General features: G+C 66.7%; 4 protein-coding genes across 7 annotated transcripts; 2 read left to right on the top strand and 2 right to left on the bottom strand.

Annotated features, from left to right (window-relative positions):
• The first annotated feature begins 2,815 nt into the window (after positions 1-2,815).
• Positions 2,816-7,586, top strand: LEP (leptin). Of its 4 annotated transcripts, none has more exons than XM_055807070.1 (4): positions 2,816-3,775; positions 4,586-4,611; positions 5,341-5,529; positions 6,028-7,586. In XM_055807070.1, exons 1-4 carry the CDS (start codon positions 2,899-2,901, stop codon positions 6,382-6,384), a joined length of 1,449 nt encoding a protein of 482 aa, XP_055663045.1. In that variant the 5' UTR covers positions 2,816-2,898; the 3' UTR covers positions 6,385-7,586. The 4 variants fall into 4 exon arrangements, with proteins under 4 accessions (XP_055663045.1, XP_055663047.1, XP_055663046.1 ...); XM_055807072.1 differs by having other exon boundaries at positions 3,726-3,775; positions 5,375-5,529; positions 6,028-7,582; XM_055807071.1 differs by lacking the exon at positions 2,816-3,775 and having other exon boundaries at positions 3,782-4,611; positions 6,028-7,583.
• Positions 7,587-8,174: 588 nt separating this feature from the next.
• On the bottom strand, positions 8,175-14,853 carry RBM28 (RNA binding motif protein 28). Its single transcript, XM_055809030.1, has 19 exons — positions 14,669-14,853; positions 13,730-13,903; positions 13,526-13,623; positions 13,278-13,353; positions 13,067-13,159; positions 12,827-12,898; positions 12,478-12,676; positions 12,130-12,266; positions 11,900-11,981; positions 11,646-11,755; positions 11,479-11,552; positions 11,157-11,292; positions 11,000-11,064; positions 10,741-10,899; positions 10,168-10,302; positions 9,554-9,628; positions 9,200-9,465; positions 8,916-9,009; positions 8,175-8,671 (listed from the first exon to the last, which is right to left on the bottom strand). Exons 1-19 carry the CDS (start codon positions 14,817-14,819, stop codon positions 8,543-8,545), a joined length of 2,325 nt encoding a protein of 774 aa, XP_055665005.1. The 5' UTR covers positions 14,820-14,853; the 3' UTR covers positions 8,175-8,542.
• Positions 14,854-15,437: 584 nt separating this feature from the next.
• Positions 15,438-21,385, bottom strand: PRRT4 (proline rich transmembrane protein 4). Its single transcript, XM_055807678.1, has 6 exons — positions 21,310-21,385; positions 18,351-19,003; positions 18,164-18,262; positions 17,310-17,935; positions 16,684-17,101; positions 15,438-15,544 (listed from the first exon to the last, which is right to left on the bottom strand). Exons 2-6 carry the CDS (start codon positions 18,973-18,975, stop codon positions 15,438-15,440), a joined length of 1,875 nt encoding a protein of 624 aa, XP_055663653.1. The 5' UTR covers positions 18,976-19,003; positions 21,310-21,385.
• A 2,020-nt stretch (positions 21,386-23,405) lies between these two features.
• LOC114013882 (uncharacterized) lies at positions 23,406-26,047 on the top strand. The gene is made up of 3 exons (XM_055808785.1): positions 23,406-23,798; positions 24,382-24,959; positions 25,043-26,047. Exons 1-3 carry the CDS (start codon positions 23,608-23,610, stop codon positions 25,408-25,410), a joined length of 1,137 nt encoding a protein of 378 aa, XP_055664760.1. The 5' UTR covers positions 23,406-23,607; the 3' UTR covers positions 25,411-26,047.
• The last annotated feature ends 3 nt before the right edge of the window (positions 26,048-26,050 follow it).

A 26,050-nucleotide genomic window follows, 5' to 3' on the forward strand; every position in this document is an offset into this window, starting at 1 on the left:
GAGCTAATCCGGGCTGGCCATGGGCTCCCCCGGGACCGCCGGGCTCCACGGGCAGCAATCCCGCCAGCTCCAGCCGTCTCATAAAAGCCATGAATCAGCTGGGGCTTCTCTGCACCAAAAATAACAGGGCGGGGAGGGGACACACAGTGGGAGCACCCAGGAGCATCCCAAGGGGTGGGGTTTGCCGGCGCCTGGCACACTCCCCAGGGGCCCTGAGAGTCCCTGGGATGAATCCGGCTCTGGTCCTGGCCCTGGAGGGGACCAGGCTCTGGGGTCCCCCTCTTGCTGAGGGGAGCCCAGAGCATGTGGACACAGCGGCCTCAAGGGATGGGGATATGGAGGCTCAGGGGTGTGGGGGGCAGCAGCCTGTGCCCCTGCGGAGCTCAGACAGGCTGCAGGGGCTGCCCAGGGTTCTCACTGATAGTGGGGGCCCATCTCTGTCCCTGTCCCAGCCCCAGCCCATCGCTACCCGTTCCCCATCCCATTCCCCATCCCTGTCCCCTCCCAGACCCCAGCCCAGCCCCTGCCCTGTCCCATCCTCATCCCCATTCCCATCCCATCTCTATGCTATCCCTGTCCTTGTTCCCATCCCCACCTGCACCCCATCCCCATCCTTGTCCCATTCCCATCCTCCTCCCCATCACCACATTATCCCTCTCCTTGCTCCCATCCCATCCCCACCTCCACCCCACTCCTGTTCCCATCCCTCTTTCCATCCCATCCCCATCCCCACCCCAGGCCTTGCAGCCAGGGCACCCACCAGTGTGTCCTGCCTGCAGTCTGTCCCCGTGCCACCCCACACCCGCAGTGCCCTGTCCCCAGGGACCAGGTTGGGACAACCAGGGACCCCACTGCTTTGTGCTGCCAGGGCCCGGAGCTCCCCACAGGGCTGGCTCTGCTGGTGTGCCCTGACCCCCACCCCTGTGCCGGCGCCAAGCTGGGGCTGCCCCCCACGGTGCAGCTGCGTGGCCTCAGGCACATCCCTGCTGTGCCTCAGTGTCCCCTTGGCTGTGGAGTGAGCAAAGGCCAGGGCTTGGCAGCACTGGGATTCTCGTGCTGTGTGCTGCCCGGGCAGTGCTGGCGCGGCGTGTGTCAGGCCCTGAGTCACCAGCAAGAGCACGAGCAAGTCTGGCCGGTGGGCTCGGTGCTGGGCTAGGGCACATGGCAGGCACACCTCGGGGACTGTCCCTTCCTGGTGCCAATGGCTCCAACCAGTGTGGCCCCACAGGCATTTTTGAGGCTGTGGAGCAGGATTGGACCCACTGCAGCTGCCATGAGCTGGCACAGCCCCGGCCAGGCTACAGCAGTGGAGGGGGACCCCCTGCCCTCACCCACCTGCAGGGTCCCATTTGCATCCCTGGTGTCATAGGGCACACGATGTCCCATGGTGGCATCTGGTCTGGAGTGATGGTGAATGGGACCCCCCCCAGCCCAGGGGCAGGATGGCAGTGGCGGGGTGCTGTGCACCCTGTCCTGGGGTGCCTGGCCCCTGCACCCAGCCTGTCCACATCATGGCGACAGCCGGGCTCAGGAGTGACAATCCTGGACTGTTTGTCACCACCTCCATCCCTGATGTGGCCGCAGGGGACAGGCCACCAAGGTACAGGGAGGTTGTGGCTGTGGCCAGAGCCTGAGGACCTGTCAGCAGCCCCTGAGCGAGCAGAGGTGCTGTGGGGCACAGCTGCCTGCCACAGGAAGAGGACTGTCTACTCAGGTCCCTGTGGCCCTGTCACCCTCCTCGAGCTGCAGCAGGTCCTTAGGGACAAAGACCCGTGGACACTCCTAGCCCAGGGAGGGGTGAGTGGCTCTGTGCTGGGTGCAGAGGGATGCTGAGGACCTCAAGCCCTGGCCCCTGACCCACTGCTGGACCCCACAGCTCCTCTGCCAGCTCTGGGGACACCCTCCCTGGGGACACCAGGCCACTCTGGGTGTGCTGGTGTTTGCCAGTGCCCGAGGTCCCCGGGGTGCATGTGCCAGGTGAGTGCTTGCCTGAGTACGTGTGGATCCACATGTGTGCGTACACCTAGATGTGTGCATGTGCACAGATGTGCATGCCCAGATGTGTGTGCCCAGGTGTGCACGCGGCCAGGTCTGTATGTGCCCAGACGTGTGAGTGTGCCCAAGTGTGCACAGGGGCAGAGCTGCATGTGCCCAGATGTGCATGTGCCCAGATGTGTGTGTGCCCAGTATGTGTGTGCCCAGATGTGCACATGGCCAGGTCTCTGTGTCCTCAGATGTGTGCGCACGTGTGCCCACCTGTGGCTAGGGGCAGATCTCTGTGTACCCAAGTGTGCATCTCTGCCCAAGTGTGCATGTGCCAGGTGTGCGCGTGCAGATGCCCTGGGTGTCTGTGTGGTACCCAGATGTGTGCAGGCATCCAGATATGTGTGCACCCATGTGCCTGTGCTCAGCGTGTGTGTGTGCATGCTTAGGGGGGGTGCGCTGCCCTGGGTGCACGGTGCTCACCTGCTCTGCCAGTGCCATCTCCTCGAGGGACACTCTGAGCTCCCACTTCCCCAGTGGGACCACCAGGATGCGTGTGCCTAGTGTGGGTTCAACACCCTCCTCAGCCAGGTCACACATGTAGCCATGTGTGTGCATGTGTGTGCAGGGCTGCACGCACACCTGCCCAGCACACTGCCCAGGTGTGCATGCAGCTGTGCGTGTCTTTGCCTGCAGCCCGTGCCCGGGCAGCCCTACAGTGGGGCAGGGAGGGGGGGTGCACCCCACAAAGCCCTGCACACCCAGCTGCGCCCAGCCCAGCTAGCAAGATGCTGGATCTGGGTGCTTAGTGCACCCCAGCCTGGATGGAAGGGGGTCCCCAGCCTCTTTTGCCCCAGCATGCATGCCCCAATCTAGGGCAGATTGGGTTGAAAAGGGGGTAAGTCCAGGTGGGATATGGAGTTGGGGGGGCACCCCCTGCTCCCTGGGGAGCGCCCAGCCTGGCAGGCACGTGTGCATGTGTGGGCGGCATGTGTGCATGTGTGCACGGCGCTGGTGCATGTGGATGTGTCATGCTGCACACGGACGGGGCTGCTGCTCACCTGGGCACGTAGGCACGCAGGGGACTCCTGCCCGGCCATGGGGCAGGCTGTGGGGCACACTGTGCAGTGGGGCTGGACGGTAGACCGTGGGTCACACTGTGGGGCAGGGTCCCTTGGCACTGGGGTGTTGGTGTGTGGGTCCCCCAGGCTCTTGGGGTTCTCCTGGCTCTTGGGTGCTGGCCCCGGGGCCGTGCTCCCTGCAGCTGCAGCTTGTCCCCTCGGGACCCGCCGTGCCCCGGGTCACCCCCGTGCTCGGTGCCTCTGCGGACCCCCCTCCCCATGTGTGCGCTGGGATCCCCACTGCACGGTGCATCCCTGGGACCCCATCTGTGCTCCCCATGCCCCGGGACGCCCGTGCTCAGCGCATCTCCTGGCCCCCGGTGCTCCGTGTGTCCTTGGGATCCCCCCGTGCTCGGTGCATCCCCGGACCCCCGTTCTCCTTCTGCCCCCTCGCCCCCCGCCCCTGGCCGGTGCACCCCCGAGTCGCCGCGGGGGGCTGTGGCCGGGCAGCGGGACGGACAGCGGGATGGACAGCGGGACAGCGGGACGGACAGCGGGATGGGCAGCGGGATGCACAGCGGGACAGCGGGACGGGCAGCGGGGCCACCGTCGGGCGGGGGCGGGGGCGGGCAGCGCCGTTGTGCAACGGCCCCGCTCCGCTCGCTATATAGGGGGGGCCGCGGGGCATGGAGCCATCGTCGCGACCAGACCGGACCCACCGGACGGCCCAGGTAAGCGGGACACCCCCCCGCCATGGGGCTCCCCCCGCCATGCGACCCACCTTCTCTTGGGACACCCTGTCCTGGGACCCCTCCTTCCTCAGTAACACTCCCACGATGGGACCCGCCTTTCTCGTGGGACCCCCCTGCCATGGAACCTCCCTTCTCCTGGGACCCCTCCTCCCCAAGGGAAATCCTGTCCTGGGGACCCCGCTGCCCCCATGACACCCTTACCATGGGACTCCCCCTTCTCCTGGGTTATCCCCCCCAGGACACCCCTGCCCCGGGACACCCCGGCTCCGGGACACCCCCTCAGCTCCCCAGGCTGCTGCCACAGGGAACCAGGGCTGCCCCACCCCGAGGGACCTCCCAGCCCTGGGGCTGCAGGGTGGGGGGAACCCCAAGTGTCCCCCCGTCACCCCAGGGGATGTGCAGCGACACTGTTCTAGGCCTGGCCGACTGCTACAGACCCCCCCGAGGGGCTCTGGGTGCCCCCTTAGCCCGGGACAGGTGGGCAGGGTGCTGAGCCGGCTTCACCTGCTCGATGCCCGGCACAGCACCTCGGGGACAGGCTGTCCCTGTCCCCAGGGACCATTGCCAACTCCGCCCCCGCCCTGGCCAGCAGGGAAACTGCCAGCCGTGTCCCCCAGCACGGGGGGATGCCCGAGCATCCCGCATTCCCCAGGGGGCTGCCGTCCGTCCCCCCATCCCCGTCCCCCCCCCCAGCCCTGCGGGCCCCTCCTGCCCAAACCGGCAGGGTGGTGACACGGGGGTCCTGGCAGAGGTCCCTATATCCCCCTGTTACTGGCTCTCTCATTCCAGGCTCAGCAAGTGAGTGCGAGTCTCCGGTGAGTACTGGGGTGGGAGCCCGCTCCCCCCTGCCCCCGTGTCCACCCCCCATCCCTGTGTCCCTGTCCTGTCCCCATCCCCAAGCACCGGGTGACAGGGACACGTGCCACCCCAGAGTCCATCCACTGCCTGTGCTCCTCACTTGGCCTCATCCTGCCCACTAAGAACAGGGGTCCCTGGGGAGTGGACACAGCACTGGGGGGCCAGCACCCACTCCTGGCCCTCCAAGCCCCACCCCGCCTCAGAGCAGCGTCCTTTGTCACCAAGACTCCAGTGACAGACCTGCACGGTCACAGTCATGGGTGGCTGAGGTGGCGCTTGCAAAAGGGCAGCTCTGGAAAGGTGGCGGGGCACAGCTGTGCTGGCACATGCTGAGGGGGACACGGTGGCACGGTGACGGGCACCTTGCTCCAATTGTCCCAGGGCCTGGCACACAGCGGGGATGTGGCTGTCCACGTGCCATAGGCACCACTTCCCCCGTGTCCCTGGGCATGTCATCACACACCTCCACCTGCTCCCACCTCCTGGGGGGTGCTGGCTGCAGGAGCACACATGGCTTGGGGACCCCCATCTTACCAGGGTGTCCCCTCCCTATGACAACCCACCACGGGAGGACGTTCTCTTTGTCCCCTGGGATGAGGGATGCGGATGGCATGTGTCCCCAGTGAGGGGTCAGAGCACCCCACATGTCCCCTGTTGAACAGTGGGGACACATTTTTGTGGTGCAGGAGCACCTGACCCCCTTCATGCCACCCGGTGCAGAGCCTGGCAGGATGCGGTGGCCTGGCATGTCCCTCTGGGGTGTCCTGTGGCTGTGGCTGCCGCTGGCCAGTGGCCATCCCGTCCGGCTGGAGAAGGTCCGGGCGGACACCAGGAACCTCACCCGCACCCTCAGCGCCCGCATCCAGCAGCTGCAGGCGAGGCCTGGCCCGAAGGGGGGGCGGGGGGCTCGGGGGAGGGGCACCCCCTCATGAGACCCTCCCATGTCTGGAGTCACCCAGGGAAGGGGGCTGGGGTGTGAGGTGGGGGGTCCTGTGCTCCAGGGTGGTCCCCGGGCGAGGGGGGAACACCATGGGGAGGGTCCCTAGGGAGGGATGCCCACAGCTGGGAGGGTGTCTGTGCCCCAAGGGATGCCCAGGGATGGGGGTGCTCTGGGGCCCAAGGGTCAGGGACCCACAAGGACCCATGGCTGGGTGGGGGGCTCTGTGCCCCAGATTGATGGGGGGTCCCCAGGGAGGTTCACTCATGGCTAGGTAGGATGGTGGGGTTCTGTGCCCCCGCTGGGGGGTCCCCAGTGACCCCATGGCTGGGTGGGATGGGGGGGGCTCTGTGCCCCAGGTGGGGCTCCCCAGGAAGGGTTGCCCACAGCAGGCAGACCCCCGCCCGAGCTCTAACTCCCCCTGCTGCCCCCCCAGCTCTTTCCCCTGAGCCTGAAGATCAGCGGGCTGGAGGCCATCCCCGGGGAGGGGGCTCCCGAGGGGCTGGGGGCCATGGACCACCGCCTCCAGCTCTTCCAGCGCCTGCTGGGTGGCCTGGCAGCAGGCGGCCTGCCGCTGGCCCAGATCGCCAACGACATGGAGAACCTCCGCAGCCTCCTGGCCGCCCTGGCTGCCCACCTGGGCTGCCCCCTGCCCCGCGCCCCCCCGGCACCCCCAGGTCTGCCCGACCTGTTGGCCGAGGCACCCCACACCGCTGCCGGGCTGGCCCTGGCACGGCTCCGCATCTGCCTGGACGGCATCGCCGCCCGCCTCGACAGCCTCCCCGCCTGCTAGGGACACCATGGGGACCTCCCGCCCGGGCAGAGGCACGCTGGGCTGAGCCCTCAGCCCAGGGCCACAGCTGTCCCCATGCACGGGCACGGCCAGTCTGGCACAACCAGCACCAGAGAGAACTCCAGTCGCATGACTTCCTCCTTTTCTATGATATTAATACTATTAATAATTTTATTATTGTTATTAATTTTGTTGCTATTATTGACATTATTATTATTGCTATTATTATTAATTATTCAGTATTTGTATTTATTTCTCCCACATTTATTTAAAATAAAGCAAGTTTTCCAGCAGTGCCGTCCCATGTCTCTATTGACTCCACTTGGCACTGGGCCCGGGCTGGGTGCCAGGCTGGGTGCTGGTGTCACCACCACTGGGGTCCCCAGGGAGCCAGGGTTCAGGGTGTTGGGGGGGGGGGGGGTGGTGTCAAAACATGTCCCCCGGGATGTGGCAGGGCAGGGAGGGATGAATCGAAGCCCCAAGACAACCCACCAGGCGAGCACATCCACCCCGACCCCCCAGGACCTGGTGGCTTCACCACAGCTTCAGCCACAGAGCACAGGGGATGGGGTGTCTCCCCCAGATGCCACAGGCTGGACCAGGGACCCCCAAAGGAGGGCAGGGGGTGTCCCCTAGCCCAGTAGCTGGGGACAAAGGACCCCGGGGACATGGGAGCGTGTGAGGACACGGTGCCAGCTGACTCAGGCCCTGGCGGCTCGGCAGTGGTTTATGAGCTGGTCGGTGGCTTCCCGGCTTGGCCTCCCCGGCCTGGTGTGACCCTGACACCTCCGGGGACCCGGGGGGGACACCCGGGGACACATGGCGGGGAGGTAGACTCAGAGCCCCCGGCTCCCTGGGCCTGGCAGAGCAGCCATGGGGTGTGGGGTGCCAATGGTTGGATCCTCCCGGCCCCCAGCCCTGGGAAAGTGGGGCCGGGGCCAGGGAGGGGACAAGGATGGCACAAGGAGGGGGACAGCACAGAGCCGTCTCACTGTCCCCCGTGCAGGGCTACACCTGGCCCTGCCCCAAATCCCTGGTCTGCTACCCGTCATCCCTTGTCCCTGTCCTTCGTGCCTGGTCCCCATCCTTGGTCTCTGGATTTTCCCCCTCATCCCTATCCCTGGTCCCAGTCCCTTGTCTCCTTGTCCCCATACCTTGTTCCTGGTGCTGTGCCCCCCAGCCCAGACCCCTCTCACCCTCCCCAACAGGACCAGAGGAAGATTTTTCTGGTCCAGAGACCCCAGCACTGTCCCCTCCCAGCCCCATGGCAGGGACCCCCCAGCTCTGCGGGCTGCCCAGCGTGGGGGTGGCTGTGGGGCAGCGGCAGGCCCCGGTGGCCCAGACGCACGTCGCTCACGCTGCGGGAGAGGCTGGAGGCCACTGGCCAGGTGAGGCCGGCTTGGCCTCGAGCCCCAGCACAGCTGCGGCGGCCGCTGACTCAGCCAGGACCCCACCTGCCCCCCCCCCCCGCCGAGCCATGTGCTGAGCCGCACGGGCACCCGCTGGGGGGCTGACCCACGGACCCCCCCAACCCCACTGGGCCAGTCTTAAATAATGGGGCTCCACTTCCCCTCACCCCACAGGCACCCCAATTACTGCTCCCCCCCCACCAAGGACCAGAGCACCCTGTCTGGGAGCACCCCCAGACCCTCCCTCCTGCCCCCGCAGGCCATGGGGCTGCAGCCCCACCATACTCTGGGCGATCAGGTCGAGGCGGCTGTGACCACCCCAGCCTGGCCCAGGGCTGGGGGGCTTGGGGGGACCCCCAGGAGCTGTAGGTGAGAAGAGGATTCTTCCTCCAAAAAGCTCTTTATTAAAATATATTTATAGATTTTTACAACACCCTGTCGCTGACAAGGTAGGGGGTGCTGGGAGGGGAACAACGGCCCCTCCCTCCAGCCCTGCCCCAGAGGGTCCCAAACCACATGAACCCCCCTGGGAGAGGAGGGGGAGGGATGGGGGCACCCCCAAAAACCCAGGGGGATGACAATGGGGGCACCTCCAAAACCCAGGGAGGGGACAAGGGCTTGGTCCTTTCACCCCAGCAGGTTTCCCAATGGGACAGCACCCTGACCCCACGATGGGATGTGACACCAATGACACACACACCCACCCAACCACAGAGCAGCACCCATGTCAGGCCAGGGTGCCAGGGGTCTCAGCTCTCAAACCACTTGCTCCTCTTGGGTGTGGGGGCATCACTGCCCAGGATCTTCCTCTTGTATCGCTCCACCAGCTCGCTGAACCGGGCCTCGGAGCCCCCACCCTCCCGCCGCCGCTGCTTTGCCTGCAGGCAGAGGCCAGAGGGGAGGATGGGGGTCCCTGGACACCCCCACCCCACAGTGCCGAGCTGGGCAAAGCCAAAGTCCCTGAGCACTGCTGGGTGGTATGCAAGAGAAACAGGGGGGCCTAGGGGGTGCAGTAATGTGGGAGAAGCGACCCCACCACTCCCTGTTGCACCCCCTGATTAGAAGGATCTGACCCCAGACTAGCTGGGGGGGGGGCGGGGCACGCAAACCCCCCATCCCTACCTGGGTAGGGGCCTCCCTGCGCTTCTTCTGCCGCTGGACTTTGGCCTTGGGCTGCTTTGTGGGGAGGGGTTTCACCTTCCCCTTGTCACGCTTCCTGCGTGGGGCAGAGCAGAAGGGTGCCCGTGGGCACTAGGTACACCCATGGGTGCCACGCAGTACCCAAGGAGCTGCCCACCAGCACCCAAAGCCATGGCCCCCCAGGGAGGGAAGGGAGAAGCCAAGAGACACCAAGAGGAGCACCAAGGCTGGGGGACAAGGGGGTGTCCCCCCTGCTCTGCCCGTACCTGATTTTGGGCCCGCGGTGTGAGGGCAGCGCCAGCACCTTCTTCCTTGTGGTGCCATCTGGCAGCTCCACCCGCTCCACCTGCGCCTCTGTGCGGAAGCCGGACCAGGGTACAGCCTCCTGTCCCCCCACCAGGGATCCGCAGGAACCCTTGGCTCCTTTGGAGAGGGATTTTTTCCTTCCCTGTTGCTTTTTAGGGGGTCCCGCTGGCTCAGCTACCCTGGCAGCAGCCTGTTCCTTCTCCACTGGCTTTGCTTTCAGCTTGAGCTGTGGGGGAACAGCAGGTCAGTGCCAGGAGCAGCCCCGGGGAGCAGAGACCCTCCAAGTGGGTGGCAAGGTGGGGGGACACACCTACCAGGCTGCGCTGGGCTCGCTGCTCCTTCAGCTTCAGCTTCCGACGATCCTCCAGCGAGAACTCCACAATGGGCCGCTGTGGGTGGAGCAAGGGGTGGGGGCAGGCCACGGTGATGGCAGGAGGCAGCCCCCCCAATAAGACCAGGAGCACCCCCAAGACCCCGGAATTGCCCTGCTTGTGGCCCCAGGGGGCAAGTGGGGTGATGGGAAGAGCCCCACAGGGTGGGAGGGAAGTGGGGGAGACCCCATGGGGCTATAGGGTGATGGATGGGGGGGGGGGGGGAGAAACCTGCGAGGGGATGGGGGCAGACCCCATGGGGCCCTGTAGGGCAGAGGGAGGGGATGGGGACACCCCGGTGCTGGGGAGGGGGGCATTACGAGGGGTAAGGGTGCAGGGGGTGGTGAAAGGAAATAGGCTTTGCGGGGGGGCCATAAGGTGTAGGGTTTTGAGGGGGGCTGTGGGGATCCCACACAACAGGGTCATGAGTGAATCCCACACGAGGTCATGGGAGACAAGGGGGACTTGGAAAGAGGAGGACATGGTAGACCTCCTCCACCATCCCAGGGGTGGCCAGCCCCCACAAACCTCCCCCCTGCCCCAAGGGATGCACCCACCTTTTGGGGCCCGAAGAGGCGGGGGTTGTTGTTGATGCTCCGCAGGGCGGCCAGTGCCTGCTCGTGCTCCCCAAATTCCACGAAGGCGTAGCCCAGGGACTGCCCCTTGCCCCGCAGCTCCCGCATCACCCGGCACTGAGGGGGGGCACAGCATCGCCTTGCCAACCCACACCAAGGACCTCCAGCCACCACCAGGACCTGCAGGTCCACTGCACCCTGGGACACCTACCTCCTCTGCACCCCCAAACCCTCCCTGGAGGGAACATGACCAGGGGCACCCACTTGCTCTGCACCCTCAGCCACCCCCAAACAGGACACAGAATACAGGGGGACACAGCGGGGGGGGGGGGGGGGGGGAAACAACACTGCCTCTGCACCTTTAGTCACCCCCAAACCCTCCCCGAAGAGGACATGGGGGGACATCCACTTGCTCTGCACCCCCAGCTACCCCAAAACCCACCCCAGAGGGAACAAGGGGTGCACTCCCACCTTCTCTGCACCCCCAAACCCATGCCAGAGGGGACACAGAGCACAAGGGGACACCGGAGCAGGGCAGGGCCGAGGGACACGCACCTCCTTGATGTGCACAGCCTTGCCCCTGCCAACCACCTGCAGCAGCAGGCGCCGGAGTCGGGTGCTGTCCACAGCCTTGGGCAGGTTGTGGACACAGAGCCGCGTGCGGGACACGAAGATGTTCTGGTCCCGCAGTTTCTGGTACTTGAGCTCCTCGAACTGGGAGAAACAAGGCTGTGAGTGAGGCCTGTACCCCCCTGGAACACCTGAGACGCTGTTCCCAAGCTGTCACAACCCCTGGGGTCTGCTCAAGGCTCACCCGTGCTCGCTTGGCCATGTCAGCATCACTCACACCCTCTGCAGCCTTTGTCCCAGCCCGGATCACTGCAGGGGGTGCAAGAAGGGGGATGTTGGCAAGGGGGTGGGCAGTGAGAAAGGCAGGCAGTGCCCAGGACACCCCCAGGGCCAGTACTCACAGCCTTCGCGGGCCAGGTAGAGGTTTCGGGTGCCCGTTGGCTTCTTCACCTTTTGCCCACGGAGTTTCTGGGCTTCCTCACGGCTCACAGCCAGGTCAATGCGGAGCAGCCGCCCATCCAGCCGCAGTCCCCCGCCCTGCAAAGGGGCACAGCTGGGGGTGTGGGGGGCAGCTAGGACCTCACACCACCCAGGCAGGGATCCCAGGGGCTGGAATCACCCCAGAGAGAGAGGGATAATGCCACAGGCATCCCCCAAACCTGCAGTGGAAGGGCTGCTACCATCCCCAAGCCCCCAGGGAGGTTCCCTTGCTGCCCCGCTCACCTCACTCTCCTCCTGAGCAGCCTGCAGACATTTCTGGGCAGCTTCTTGTGTCAGGAACTGGGCAAAGGCACAGCCTGGGGATGGAGAAGGGCTCAACAAGGGGACAAGGACAGGAGGGGTGCCTGTGTCCCCCCGTGCAGAATGCCCCCCCTCCTGCTGCCTGTTACCTTTGGAGTGCTCTGTGTCAGGGTGCAGTACGATACGGACGTATTTGAGGTCCCCAAACTGCTGCAGCATCTCCCCCAGCGCCTCCTCCTCCGTATCGAAGGAGAGATTCCTGCCATTGCAGAGGACTGTCAGGGGCTGCCATGGCATGCAGCCCCCTTCCCCAGCATGCCCCCAGCCCAGATCCGTCAGCACAGTGCGGGGCGCCCCACTCTGCACCCCAAGAGCCCATGCCAGCCCTCATCCCAGTGCTCACCTGATGAAGACAGTCTTGCCCTCGCTCACGTCCGATGAGAGTTGCCGTGCCCTACCCTGCTGCTTCTTGGGCACAGCTCTCCCTGGAACTACAGAAGATCCAGTGGTTGGTGCCCTGTGGCTGCACTGCAGCAGCTCCCTGACCCCAGGAAAGCCCCCCAGCTGCTAACCCAATCGCCCCGCCTGCAGCAGCCCACCCTGCCAGATTCATCCACCCAGAGTGGCACAGACCTTCCTCCTCTTCTTCATCCTCCTCCTCATCTGAGTCTTCCTCCTGCTTGCTATCATCCTCGCTGCCTGCTTCATCATCATCATCATCATCCTCCTCCTCATCGCTGCTGTCCTTGGCTGCTGTCCCCTTCCCAGGCCTGTTACAGCCAGGGCAGAGCTGGCCTAGCCCCGCAATAGCCCTGAGCAGGGCTGGGGGGACAGGTCTCTGTCCAGGGGTCCCTCAGGGGGACAAGCCCAGGGCTCCATCCCAGAGCCCTGCAGCAGGGAGTCTGCACCCCACAGCAAGGTTGAGACCCCCAGGATCACCCCCATCCCCTCCCCGCTAGGAGAATCTTTTCCCTCACTCACCACCCTCGTGCCTGGGACAAGGAAGGCTTGATCTTAATCTTTCCAGCCATTTTTTTATCTTTCTTCTCTTCTTCTTCCTCCTCCTCCTCCTCTTCTTCCCCTTCCTCCTGTTCTTCCTCCTCTTCTTGTTCTTCCTCCTGCTTCTCAGCATCACCCACACTCTGCTCTTTGCCCTCCCTAGGTTCCTCCTCCTTGCTCTCTGTGGTGTGTGATAAAAAGGGATGAGAAGGGACAGTCACCCCCAGTGACCCACTCTAAGACCAGCAGTGGGGGCAACAGTTCCCCAGGCCGCCAGGTGGGGGGCACCCAGCCAGGCCCAGAGCCACACTAGGGGAGCCAGGACCCTCACCATTGGGCTGACTGCCCTGCATCGCCTGGTACTTGTCCTTGGCCACAGCCCAGTCTACCGCCACCGGCCGCCCTAGGGAAGCAAAGGGATGCGGGGGCACGCTGTCAGTGTTGCCCCTGGCAAACCAAGGCTGCCCAGGGAGTCTCCTGAAGCCCCCCAGGGAGGGGGAAAGAAGGAAGGGGGTCTCACCCCAGAGAGCCCCACTGCAGCAGGGGAAAAGGGGTAGAAACACAGCCAGACCTTTGATCTCCTTCATGTTCATCCCCCGGAGTGCCTTGGCTGCTTCCAGCATGTTCCCAAACTGCACAAAGGCGAATCCCCGCATCTTTCCATCTGCAAGAGCCAGGAGAGCTGCTCTGTGCCTGCCGACAGCTGCCCCTCCATGGCCAGGGCCAGCCTGTAAACACAGGGGGGGGCACCACCCCAAAAATGGTCCCCGGCAGGGGCTCACCTGGCTTCCTGGGGATGTTCACCTCCAGTACTGTGCCAAAGGGTGAGAAGAGAGACTTCAGGTTGTCCTCAGAGCACTGCAGAGGGACCAGCCAGGTGAGGGAAGGGGCTGGGGGGGGGGGCCAGGAGCTAGCAGCACCTGCCAGGATGCTCCGTGGGGGCAGTCAGGGATGTGGCAATCCCTCCCTGCATCCCCTGGGGTCATGCCAGCCCCAGCTGGGGGCAGGATGTGGGGCTGGACCCCTGTACCTTGAAGCTGAGGTTGCGGATGATCAGCCGGGCTTTCCTGGAGGCAGCCCTGGGCTTCTTCAGTCTTTGGGGGACTGCGGCAGTGGCTTTGGGGGCCTCTGCAGCGTAAAGAGTGGGGACTCACGGACAGCACAGCCCAGGGATGGACCCAGGGCAGCTGCCAGTCCTTGAGAGTGCTGGCAGGGAAAAGGACCCCCAGCTCACCCACTGCTGCTTCCTCCTTCTGCTGTAGCTTCTTCCTCCCCTCCCTGAGCCTCTGCCGGGCCAGCGTCACGCTGAGCCGACGTGCACCAAGGACAGTGGCCTCCTGCAGAGCTCGCTGGGCATCCTCAGCCAAGGAGTAGGTGACGTAGCCAAAGCCACGACAGGTCTTGGTGCCTGGGGGCAGCAGGGAAAGCAGTGAGGCCCTGCAGCCCCCCCCCCCTCCCCCGTGCCTCCTCCCCAGCTGTCACGGTCAGGCCATTCCCATCCCTGGGGCCACACTCAGTCTCCAGCTGACCCCTGCAGGGCTCCTCCTGACTCCCCTGACAACCTGCGCCCTCCAACTCAGCCCCTCAAAATGCCCACCAGTCCCCCCTGCATCTTCTCCCAAACCTCACAGGCTCCCCCAACCTGCCTCTGCCCCCCGATCTCCTGTCCCAATCCCCAATACTCCAAATAATTAGTTCTCCTGACTACTCCCCTCATCCTGCACTCCAGCCCTGACCTCCACCTCCCAACATCCCCCCTTCCAGCCCTCTGCTCCATCCTGATCCCCCCAAATTCCTGCTCCCAAATGGGTCTGCTTCCAGTACACACATCTCTGCCCCCCCATAATTCCCATCCACCATGTGCCAGTCCGTCCCTCCCCAAAATCCTCCCAGCCCATGGCTTCGGGTGCCCCCATCCCCATCCCTGCCCCAGGCCTCCTCCATGATTCACAGACACACAGCCCCACACCCCCACACCCACCCCCCGAGCCCCAGGCTACACCAGACATCCCAGACCACAGACCCAGGCCCCTCTAGACCCCGGGCCCCGCCCAGGCTCCCCCAGGCCCCGGCCCCAGGCCTCAGCCCCACCAGACGCCGGTGCCTAGGCCCTCCCCCCGCCCCAGGCCTCGTCTTCCGGCTACCCCAAGCCCCGTCTAGCGACCCCCCCGACCCTTCTCGGTGACCACGAAGCAGCGGCGGAGAGGCCCGAGGCGGCCGAAGAGACCCTCGAGGTCGGCAGCGGTGGCGGTGGCGGGCAGCCCCCGCACCAGCACGGTGCGGCCCGGCGCGGGGCCCGGCGCGGAGCCCCCGGCCGCCGCCATCGTGGGCACGCGCCGCGCGGTGGCTGCCGGGAGGCCGGCGGGGGCGGGGCCTGGCGGGGCGAGTGCCCCCTGGCGGCGCGGCGGGGAACCGCGGGGTCGGGTGGAACGGTTGGGGGGTGCCAGCTCAGGAGACGTGGCGCCGGGGGTCCGAGCCCAGAGAGCCGCGGTGGGGTACAGGGGGCCATCCCCGTGGCCGTGGGACGGGAGCGGGGGGGTGTGTGTGTCTCCTCGCTGTGGGTTGCCCCAGGTGGGGAGGGATCGCGGGGGTCCCGCGGGGTCACACTCACATCCTTCACACGTGGCACTTTATTGGGTACACGGGCAGGCCGGGGGGGGGCCGGCCCCACATGTCCCCCCAGCGCTGGGGAGCCTTGGCAGACAGGGGTCCCCTGGGCACAAGGGGGGGCTGGGGGGGGTCTCTGGCAAGTGGCATGTTGGGGGGCCAGTGATGTGGTGTGGGGCTGGGGGGGGTCCCCAGGCCATGGAGGGGGGATGGGGGATCTGTGGGGCACTTTGGGGGTCTGGCATGGGACTGGGGGGGCTTCAGGGCATGGCAGGGGGGAGACCGGGGACTGGGGGGGGCTCAGCGACCTGGGAGGGGAGGGGGTCCCCAGATTTTCACCCGTATTTGAGGGTCTCGGGGACTTGCAGGGCAGATGGGGGGGCGCCAGGTTGCCACCTGTATTTGAGGGTCTCAAGGACATGGGAGGTCCCCAAGTTGTTAGCTGTATGTAGGGGGTCCCAGGGACCAGGGGGGTCTGAGGGACTCTGGGGTGTCCCCAGGTTGTCACCCGTACTTGGGAGTTTCAGGGAGCTGGGGGGGTGTCCCCCCAAGTTCTCACCCGTACTTGGGGGTCACAGGGACTCGGGGGGCAGCTGGGGGTCTCTGGGGACTGCAGGCATCTGAGGGTCCTCGGTGTCTCCTGGGCATCACTGACTCGGGGGGGTCCCCTGGTCAGGTGGGGGCGGAGGGTCCCGGAGGCAGCGTGCTGGGTGGGCCAAGCTGGGCTCTGCGCTGCTCTCCCCGGGGCACTGCTGGCCTCGCTGGGGCTCCATGGCAGCCGTAGGGACGCTGGGGGACACCCCGTGTCCTACAAGTCTATGGTGTCACTGCCCAGGCTGTGGCGGTTGGAGCTGGAGTCACCGGGGCGCTCAGGGACGCCCCCGGCTGCAGGGACCCCCCCGCCAGGGTGTCCCCCCTGGGGCCGGGGGGCTGGGGGGGGGCAGGGGCTGCCCCCTGCCCAGCTCTGGGAGGGCCGCAGCACAGGGGCTGCCCGGGGGGGACCCCGCCGAGTAGGGCTGGGGTCTGGCACCGCCGCCAGCCCCCCCTGGGACAGTCCCTGGGCCGAGGGGCTGCCACCACCTCGCCGCCCCCATGCCCCCGGGGACATCACAGACCACCCCCCCAAGGAGGCTGCACGCTGCAGGGGCCGAGGGCGGCCTGCGGGGGTGAGCCCCGGTGTGCTGGTGGTGCTGGGCTCCCGTGTGCCGGCAGTGCCGAGACCCGATGTGCTGGTTGTACTGAGATCTGGTGTAGCCATTGTGCCAAGACCCGCTGTGCCGGCTGCACTGGGCCCCGGCACGGTGGTAGTGCTAAGCGCGGGTGTGCTGTCTGTGCCGAGGCTTGGTGTGCTGGTGGTGCTGAGCTCCAGGGTGCTGGTGGTGCTGAGCCCAGGTGTGCCAGTTGTGGTACACCCTGCTGTGCTGGTTGTATTAGGACTCAGTGTCGTGGTTGTGCCGAACCCTGATGCATTGGTTGCACTAATCCCTGCCATGCTAGCGGTGCCCATCCCTGGCATGCCAGCTGTGCAGAGCCCCGTTATGCTGGTTGTGGTGAGCCCTTCTGTGCTGGTTGTGCCAAGACTTGGTGTCGCAGTTGTGCTGGTGGTGCCGATCCCTGGCAAGCCTGTTGTGCCGATCCCAGCCGTGCTGGTGGCACTGCTCCCTGCCGTGCCATCGGTGCCGATTCCCACTGTGCCAATGACGCTGATCCCTGCCACGGTGCCGTGACGGAAGATTCCGGGCCGGGCTCCCAGCGCCTCATCAATGCTGCGGCGCAGGTCAATGGGCGAGGGGGGCCGGTAGCCAGCTGTGGGGTCCCCGTCGGCCTCAGGGGGCTCAGGGTGGTCCCCACAGAGCGGCAGCGCCTCGGTGTCCCCCTGCGGCCTCAGGGCGCAGCCGTTGGGGGGCTCAGCAGGGGACTGCCGGGGAGGAGGGGCCACCACCAGTGCCAGCACAGCCAGGGGCAGCCCCATGGTGGCCTCGGCCAGGCGACAGCCCAGCTGCAGCCCCCACCACGCCCAGGGCCCGGGAGGGGGTGGCCCCCCCCAGCCCAGCACCTGCAGCGCCCCAAAAACCTGCAGCCCCGCACTCAGCACGGCCCCCAGTGCTGCCACCCCCACTGCCACCCCCGCCCCCAGTCCCCCAGCCCCCCGCACCTTGCCCTGGGCTCCCCCCCCCCCGCCCCCCACCCCCACAGCAGGGCAGCACCCATAGGGTCAGGGCAGCCACCAGGCCAGCAAAGAGCCCCCGCGGCAGCAGCAGCAGCCCCGGCAGCCGGCCCAGCATCGCCACTGCCAGCACGGTGCCCAGCACCCCCGCCACGTGCAGCACTCCCAGCGCCACCACGGCGGGGGTCTGGCAGCGAGAGGGGGAGCGCAGGGCCAGCACCAGCCCCCAGCCCAGGCATGGGAAAGGCAGCTCGAAGAGGAGGCGCGCAGCGGTGGGGGGCAGGCGGCCATGCTGCTCGTAGGCGTCGAAGAAGAGGGGGAAGGCGCGGGCAGCCCCCGCTGCTGCCAACAGCCCCCCCAGCAGCCGGGCAGCAGGTGGCCGACTGCAGGGACCCCCCAGTAGCACCACGATTCCCAGTAGTCCCAGTAGAGCGAAAAGGCATCCGATCCCGTAGATGTGGGCCTCCCAGGCCAGGCCCCAGGTGGCGGTGGCCACGGACCAGCTGGTCTGCAGGGCCACGAAGTGGGGGGGCCAGGAGAGGGGAGTGGCGGGGGCACCCTGGGGATCTGGTCCCCCTGAGCCGCAGGTGGAGCCCTGGGTGCAGGCAGAGGCGGCGGCCGAGGGGGGCACGGTGCCCCGGGGGGGCTGGCGGCCAGGGGGGTGGGCTGTAGGGGAGGAGAGGGGTCAGGGTGGGAGGGCAGCATGTGCACCACTCCCCTCCATGTGCACCCCACATCACTCATGCCCCACGCATGCTTAGCACCCCCGTTTTCCCTCCTGTGCCCCACCATGTCATGCACACCCACAGGCTCCCCAAGCTCCCCCCCCCCCCATCACACCAGACACTGTGGGAGTGTCAGGATCCCCCCACCTCCCCCAGGACCCCCCCTCACCTGGCTCAGCACCACTGCCAGCCTGATCCTGCTCCTGGGACCCGTTGCCCCCCGGCACCTCGTGGCCGACCCTGGGGGGCGCCGTGGGCACCAGAAACCCTGAGGGGAGGACATACACGTTTGGGGCTCCCTCAGTATGGGGGGGCCGTGCCGGGGGACCCCAGCCCACCTCAGCTGTGGCACTCACCAGCAGCACTGAGTTTGCTGGCCAGCTCCGAGATGCCGGCCTTGATGCCAGGGATGAGCGGGATGGGGCGGCGGGGGCTGGGGTGGGCCCACAGGAGGCTGGTGGGGGGCACGGCACCCCCTGGCCCCACTTCAGGCTCCAGCCCTGCCGTCAGGTCAATGGCGATGTCCAGCTCCAGCTCCTTGTCCTGCTCCCCAGCCAGGGATGCCGGGGGGGTTGTGCTGGCACGGAGAGGAGGGCCCCCCCACCCCCCCACTTCCTCCGGGGGGACCCCAGAGCCCGGCTCATCCCTGGAGTCAGGCCAGCCCAAGCCTGATGGCAGCAGGGTCAGGGGCACAGGGGTCCCAGTAGTGCCAGGGGGCAGTGGATAGGGGGGTGCTGGGGGGGCAGAGGGGGCGGCGGGGCGGGGGTTGCCCTGGCTTCGCACCTTGATCTTGAAGTTGAGGCCGAGGTTGAGGGAGAGGACAGGGGCTTCACTGCGGGGTGCGGGGGGTCCCGGTGCTGTCCCCAGGGGTCCTGGGAGGCTGGTGGGTGCTGTGGGGGGCGGCGGGGCAGCAGTGAGGGGGGCCAGGCACAGCAGGGCCAGCAGCAGGTAAGGGGCTGCCCCCAGCCCCATGGGGGACATCTGGGACAGTGGCACAGTGGGAGCAGCGCTGTGAAGAAGGGCAGAGGGCACAGTTACACCAGCACCAACATCATACCCAGCACATGGTGCACAGCCAGCCCCACAGCACATGGCACACGCCATGGCACATGGCACACCCCACAGCACAGCCAGCCCCGCAGCACAGCCAGCTCCACGGCACACCCCACAGCTCAGCCAGCCAGCCGCAGGACAACCCAGCCAGCCCCATGGCACACAGCCAGCCCCACAGCACAGGCAACCCCATAGCACACCCAGCCCCAAGGCACCATGGAGCTCAGCCAGCCTCAAAGCACCGATACAGCCCCACGGCACCATCCCAGCCCCGGTGTCCCCTGCAGGATGGTGACATGCCCATGTCAACGGCAGCTGGTGTGGCTCTGCTGGGGGGCCATGTCTGGGGACACCGGCAAGGCAGGATGGGGACAGGAGCATCCCTGGGGACAGGCAGCCTGCCCGCGCCATGCCCTGCCTGCGCCAGCAGCCCCTGCCCAAACCGGATCGGGCAGAACAGGGCGCACCGGGTCCCACCGACACCCCGTGGCTCAGGTCCCCCCCCAGGCAGAGCACTGCCCGGCGTGGGTGGCCCCAGCACCTGCCACCCCCCGGGGCTGAGGGTAGGGCAGGCAGTGTGGGCGCTGGGGAGGGGGGCGTCATGGCTTGTCCCGCCACTCTTGTCCCGCCATGCTCCTGCCACCCCCAGGGCATGCGGTGGCACAGGGGGACAGGGGGCACATGGAGCAGGCCCCCACCCTCAGGCTGCTGAAGGGGGGGGCTTGTCCCCTAAGCCGGGGCCACCCGAGGGAGTGGAGTGCCCCCCCAACCTGGTGCCAGGGCCCTAATCTTTGTGACAAAGCCTGTCTCCACGGTGTCACATCGGGGCACATCAGCGCAGTGGCAGCGCAGCAGGGACGGATGCGATGTGACAGGGGCTCGCGGGGCACACGGGGACCTGTCATTTCTGCCACCCACCGTTGCCAACACACCCCAGCACTGCCAGCACAGGGGCTGCCCCCCAGCCCCCAGCACCCCGCTGCCCTCCTTGGTGCTGGTCCCCCGGGTGTTGCATGCTGGGTCAAACTCAACACGTACCCCAGCATGGCACCCATGGGTGACCCCCTCCCCCACACCACTTCCCCCAGGTGTGCACATGCATGTGGTGGGGGAAGCGCAGCACCTCCCATGCACGCGGCATCGCATGACCCTGAGCCAGCCTGGCCATGCACACGCACACAGAGCCCAGACCATGCATATCCCTGTGCACATGCCTATGCACACCCCCGTGCACACCCCAGCTGTGCACACACCCCTTGCACACCTGTATGCACACCCCAGCTGCACACACCCCCTTGCACACCCCGACTGTGCACACCCCCACCCATGCACACCCCCTTTGCACGCCCCAGCTGTGCACACCCCCTGCACCCCTCCCACCTGTTCCCCCACCTGCCCAGCTCAGTGAGCGTGTGCGGGTGTGCAGGCGTGGGTGTGCATGACATCGTGTGTGAGCACGTGTGCATGAGCCAGCCTGCGTGGGGGTGTGATGGGGGCTCTGTGTGTGCGCACTGCTCGCCTCAGCCCGAAGTGCTGCCGCTTCAGCATGGGATGCACACACACGCTCACACACTCGCCCCCAGCTCTGCTACACCCACTTGCACACCTGGCACACTTGGGTCCCACACAGCCCCGCTGCCCCAGCACCTCCTAAGCGCACCTGAGCCCCCTGCTCACCAGCACCCCACCACTCCAGGCAGCCAGGATCCCGGCACCCCAGCATCCCTGTGCCCCTGCACCCTGGTAGCCCAACAACCCTCCACCCTGCACACCCCTGCAACGTGCAATGTGAGCACTCCACCACCCAGCACCCCAACACCCTGCACCCACACACCAGGCACCTCGGGTACCCAAGCAACCTGCACCCCAGCACCCCAGGCATCACAGCATCTTGCACCCCAGCACCAGGAACCCCGGGCACCCCAGCACCCAGCATCCCAGGCACCTCAGCACCCTGCACCCCAGCACCTCCGCACAGGGCACCTCCGCACACCGCAACCCAGCACCCCCGCACTGAGCACCCCGCGTACCCCTGCACCCTGCACCCCAGCACCTCCGCACAGGGCACCTCCACACACCGCAACCCAGCACCCCCGCACTGAGCACCCCGGGCACCCCAGCCCCCTGCACCCCAGCACCCCGAGCACTCTCTCACCGGGCACCCTGGACACCCCAGCACCATGCACGCCAGCACCCCGGGCACCCCGGCACCCCCAGTCCCCTGGGCTCGGCCCCCCCCCGCCCGGCCCCGCCCGCACCCACCGGCCTCCGCCGCGGCTCTGGCCCCGGCCCGGCCCCGCTCCGCGGCACCGGCACCTCCGGCAGCACCGGCAGCACCGGCAGCGGCAGAGCAGCGGCGGGCGGGGCGGGCGCGGGCTGCACCCCCCCTCCTCCTCCTCTCCACACCCCCCTCCTCTCCAAACCTCCCCCCTCCTCCTCCTCCTCCGCCCCCGGCCCTGCCGCCACGGCCGCGGGCACCGGGAGCCGCCCGGCTCGGCTCGGCCCGGACCGGCTCGCTCCCACTGGCACACGGACACTGCTCCCACTGCACGTGGCATGGAAGCACTGCTCCCACTGCTTCCACTGCTCACGCTGCTCCCACTGCACACAGCGCTCAGTTTGCACACGCTGCTCACAATGCACACACTGCTCACACTGCGCACACTGCCTGCACACACTGCACACTGCATGCAGACATTGCACACTGCTCGCATCGCACAGAGATTGCACACACCACACAGACACAGAGCACACGCTGCTCACGCGGCTTCCACACATTGCACGGACATGCACTGCACATGGGCACACTGCGCACACACTGCACAGGCACAGTGCTCACACTTGCACTGTGTGGACATTGCTTGCACTGCTCACACACTGCTTGCACACTGCTCACACACGCACTGCTCACACCCTGCCCACACAACACTCACTCACCGCACGTCCACACTGTGCACAGCCCACACTCCCTGCACACACATCCCCTGCACATCCCACACACTGCGTGACGCACTGCACGCTGCCTATGTACGGTGTATGCACCATTTTATGCACATGCTGTGCACACTCACTGCAGGCGCTGCGTGCACACTCACTGCACACACACTGCAGGCCTATGCTGCACACATTCACTGCACAACACACCACACTGCAGATATGCATCATGCACACTCAGTGCATGCACACACTGCTCACAGTCACTGCAGGCATGCCCTGTGCACGCTCACTGAATGCACACCCTCACTGCAGGCATGCACTGCACTCCCTGCACACACTGCATGCACATGCTGCGGGCACACACACTCACTGCACACGCACACTGCGCACATGAGCTGCACACACTCGCTGCGCACACTCACTGTACCCCTCATGCTCAGGGTGACCGCAGCCTGTGCCCCATTGGCAGCCCCAAGACCTGGCTGTATGACAAGGCCATGCCAGCAGCCCCCCAGGGGTGGGTAACATGGGGCAGAGCCAGGAGGGGGAACAGAGGCACGAGGCGGGGGGGGGATGCAGAGGTGCTGGGATGGGCACAGCCGCTCGATGGCCCTGCGGGCAGTAAGCAGGGAAGTGGGTCAGCAGCTCTGCACGGTGCACACTGCACGCTCGGGTGAGCCGCCACTGCCATCCAGGCCACGGCATGGCACGCCGGGAGCTGCCAGTGCTGGAGGGGCTGGCAGAGGGATGGGGACACCCACTTGGGTCACCTCTGCCCTGTCTGATTGTAGGCAGCCCTGCCACGGGGGCAGCATGTACACCACCAAGTGTGCCACCATGTGTGCTGGTACCCATGCCACCACCTGTGCCACTGTGTGTGCCATCTAGTGTGGCACCATGCATGCCAGTGCCCATTGCCACCACCTGTTCCACTGTGTGTGCCCCCATCTGTGCCACTGCATGTGCCATGGCATGTGACACCCTGTGTGCCACCATGTGAGCTCCTTTGCTCTCGCACCTGGCAGTTGGGACCCCAAAGCTCCGGCTCCGGGGTGGGGGTGGGGTTTCCCCGAGGTGCTTGGGCTGAGACCCTCTGGCAGTGTGGAACCCGGTCCATTGTACACCCCTTACACACCCCTGTTACACCCTCATTGCCCCCCCCAGCCCCTCATCAGCATGCCAGAGGGAGGCACTGGGGACCACGGTGGCTCCTGGGGGAGGGCAGGGGGGGAGGGGTGTTTGTCTGTCTCCGGCGGTTGGGGCGGGGGGGGGGGTACGGGGGATATGCTGGGGAGGGGGCATGGCAGTTGTCACCAGGTCGCCACCATCCCCCAGGACCAGATAGCGGGGTTGACATAGCAGAGGGGCACGGGGAGCCGTGGGGGACCAGGGGGGCCTGTCCCCATGCCACCGGGGGTGGCGCAGTGCCCGCTGGCGTTGTGTAAGGCGTTTTGTAACCGCGGCCGGGCCTAATCCCGGCGTCTGCCAGCACTGCCTGCTGTGTCCCGGCACCCGCACCCGCACCCGCACCGGCACCGGACCGGCACCCGGACCAGCACCCGCACCCGCACCGGACCGGCACAGCCGGACGCTGGCACAACTGGACTCCTCCAGCTCAGCCAGATGCCTCCGCACTGCCGGACCCCCAGGCACAGGCAGAGCCCCACAGCACTGCTGGACCCCCCCGGCACACCGGACCCCCTCGGCACACCGGACCCCCCTGGCACACTGGACCCCCCACCACAGCTAGACCCCCTCACAGAGCCGGACCCTCTGATGCTGCCGGACCCCCCTGGCACAGCCAGTGACACCGGGTGAGCATGGGGAGGGGACACGGGGGTGGCGCGTGTGTGTGTGTGTGTGTGTGTGTGTGTGTGTGTGTGTGTGTGTGTCTGGGGGGAGCTGCAGGGACCTGAGTGCCCCGATGTCTCCGCAGGGGCTCAGCCCGTGCCCAGTGCCCCCAGGGTGGGGGGAGATGCCAGGGTGGGGGTGCGCGGTCCCCAGGCCAGAGGGAGGGGGGAGGGGGTCTGGGGCACACGGAGGGGGGGCACAAGGTGGGCAGGGTGTCCCCAAGTGTCTGTGGGACATGGGACATGCAAACGTCCTCACGGTGCAGGGGTCCCCTGGGGGGGGGAGGTCCCAGCCCATCTTGGGGCAGCACGTGGAGAGGAGACGACCCTACAGAGGGGGGCAGCAGGACAGGACCCCCCTGCCCCATCCCCCCAGGGTGTGGGTGCTGCCTGGCAGGACTGCAGGGTCTTCTGTCGGGGGGGGGGGGGGGGGGTTCCCCCGTTTGGGGGGTGTTGCCCCACTTTGGGGGGCTGTCCCACATTTGGGGGGGTGACCCACATTTGGAAGTGCCCCCCTGATGCCCACCTCCTGCCCTGTCTCCCCCAGGGAGGACGTGGGGCTGCATTGTGCCTCCCCACCACTGCCCCCTGTCACGGTGACATCCTTCTCGGGCACCATCCGCCTCTACCACAGTGCCATTGAGGGGTCCCCTCCAGCCCCCCCCGGCAGACCCCTGCTGCTGCTGCTGCCTTGGCTGGGGGCACGGGCACGGGGGCTGGCACGGTATCTGGCGCTCTACCTGCGCCACGGCATGGACGTGCTGGTGGTGGGGACAACGGTGTGCCACATCCTGTGGCCATGGCAAGGGCAGCGCCTGGCAGGGCAGCTTCTGCGGCTGCTGGACCACTGCGGAGATGGTGGCATTGGTGGTGGTGGTGGCAGCGATGGTGACGGCAGTAGTGGGTGTGGTGCTGGTGGCAACGGTGGTGCTGGTGGCAGTGGTGGCTGTGGCCTGGCCACCCGCCCGCTGCTGGTGCACGCCATCTCTGCCGGTGCCTACACCTTTGCCCAGGTGCTGCTGCTCCTCCACCACCAGCCCCAGCAGTGCCAACGCCTGGCACCGCGCTTCCGTGGCATCATCTACGACAGCCTGGTGACTGGTGGCTTCGGGGACATGGCGCAGGGTGAGTGTGGCTTGGGGGGGAAATACCCACTGCAGGTGCCACCGAGGACCCCCACCGGCACTGACACAGCTCTCTCCCCACAGGCATCGCTGGCACAGTGGGCACGCCGTCCCTGCGGGCCCTAGTGCGTGCCGGTGCCTGGCTGTACCTAAGGGTGCTGGGGTGCTGGGGGGGGCAGGAGTTTGAGCGGGCACGAGGCGCTTTCGCCAGCCCCCCCCTGCGCTGCCCCCTCCTCCTCTTCTACTGCCTGGATGATGGGCTAAGCCAGCCAGCAGTGCTGCGGGCGCTGCTGCAGGGCTGGCGGGCACAGGGCATCCGTGCCCATGCCTGGGGCTGGCCACACTCCCGCCATGCCGCCCACCTGCGCCAGCACCCCGCCGAGTACTGCCGCACCCTGCTCGCCTTCCTGCGCTCACTGGAGGGCCCCCCTCCCACCAAGGCCAGGCTCTAGCAGGGGCCATCCCACCCCAGGACGAACAGACGGAGTGGCACTACCAGCCCACGTGAGACCACGAGGCCACAGGGCACCACGGCTGGCTGCTGCGGTGCCAGGGTCAGAGCTGTGCCAAGGGTGCGAAGGTGTGCCATGGTGCACAAGGTCATGTCCATGGTGTGCAAACCTGTGCCATGGTGTGTAAGGCTATGCCCATGGTGTACAAAGCCATGACATGGCATGCAAGACCATGCCATTGTGTGCAAGGACATGCCAACAGTGTGTAAACCCGTGCCATGGTGTGCAAAGCTGTGCCATGGTGTGCAAGGCCATGCCACGGTGTGCAAACCTGTGCTACGGTGTGCTAAGCCTTACCCACAGTGCACAAGGCCATGGCATGGTGTGCAAGGCTGTGACATGGTGGGCAAGGCTGCGCCAGCGTGCAAGGACATGCCCACAGTGTGCACACCTGTGCCACAGGGTGCAATGCCATGCCACAGTGTGCAAAGGCTGTGCCTGTGGTATGCAAACCTGTCCCACGGTATTCAAGGCCGTGCCAGGGCGTGCTACCTCGTGCCCCTGGTGTGCAAACCTGTGCCACAGCGTGCAAGACCAGGCCAGTGCACAATGCTGTGCCCAAGGTGACCACGCTAGCCCC

Source organism: Falco peregrinus, chromosome 6 (assembly GCF_023634155.1).
Source record: "Falco peregrinus isolate bFalPer1 chromosome 6, bFalPer1.pri, whole genome shotgun sequence".
NCBI lineage: Eukaryota > Metazoa > Chordata > Aves > Falconiformes > Falconidae > Falco > Falco peregrinus.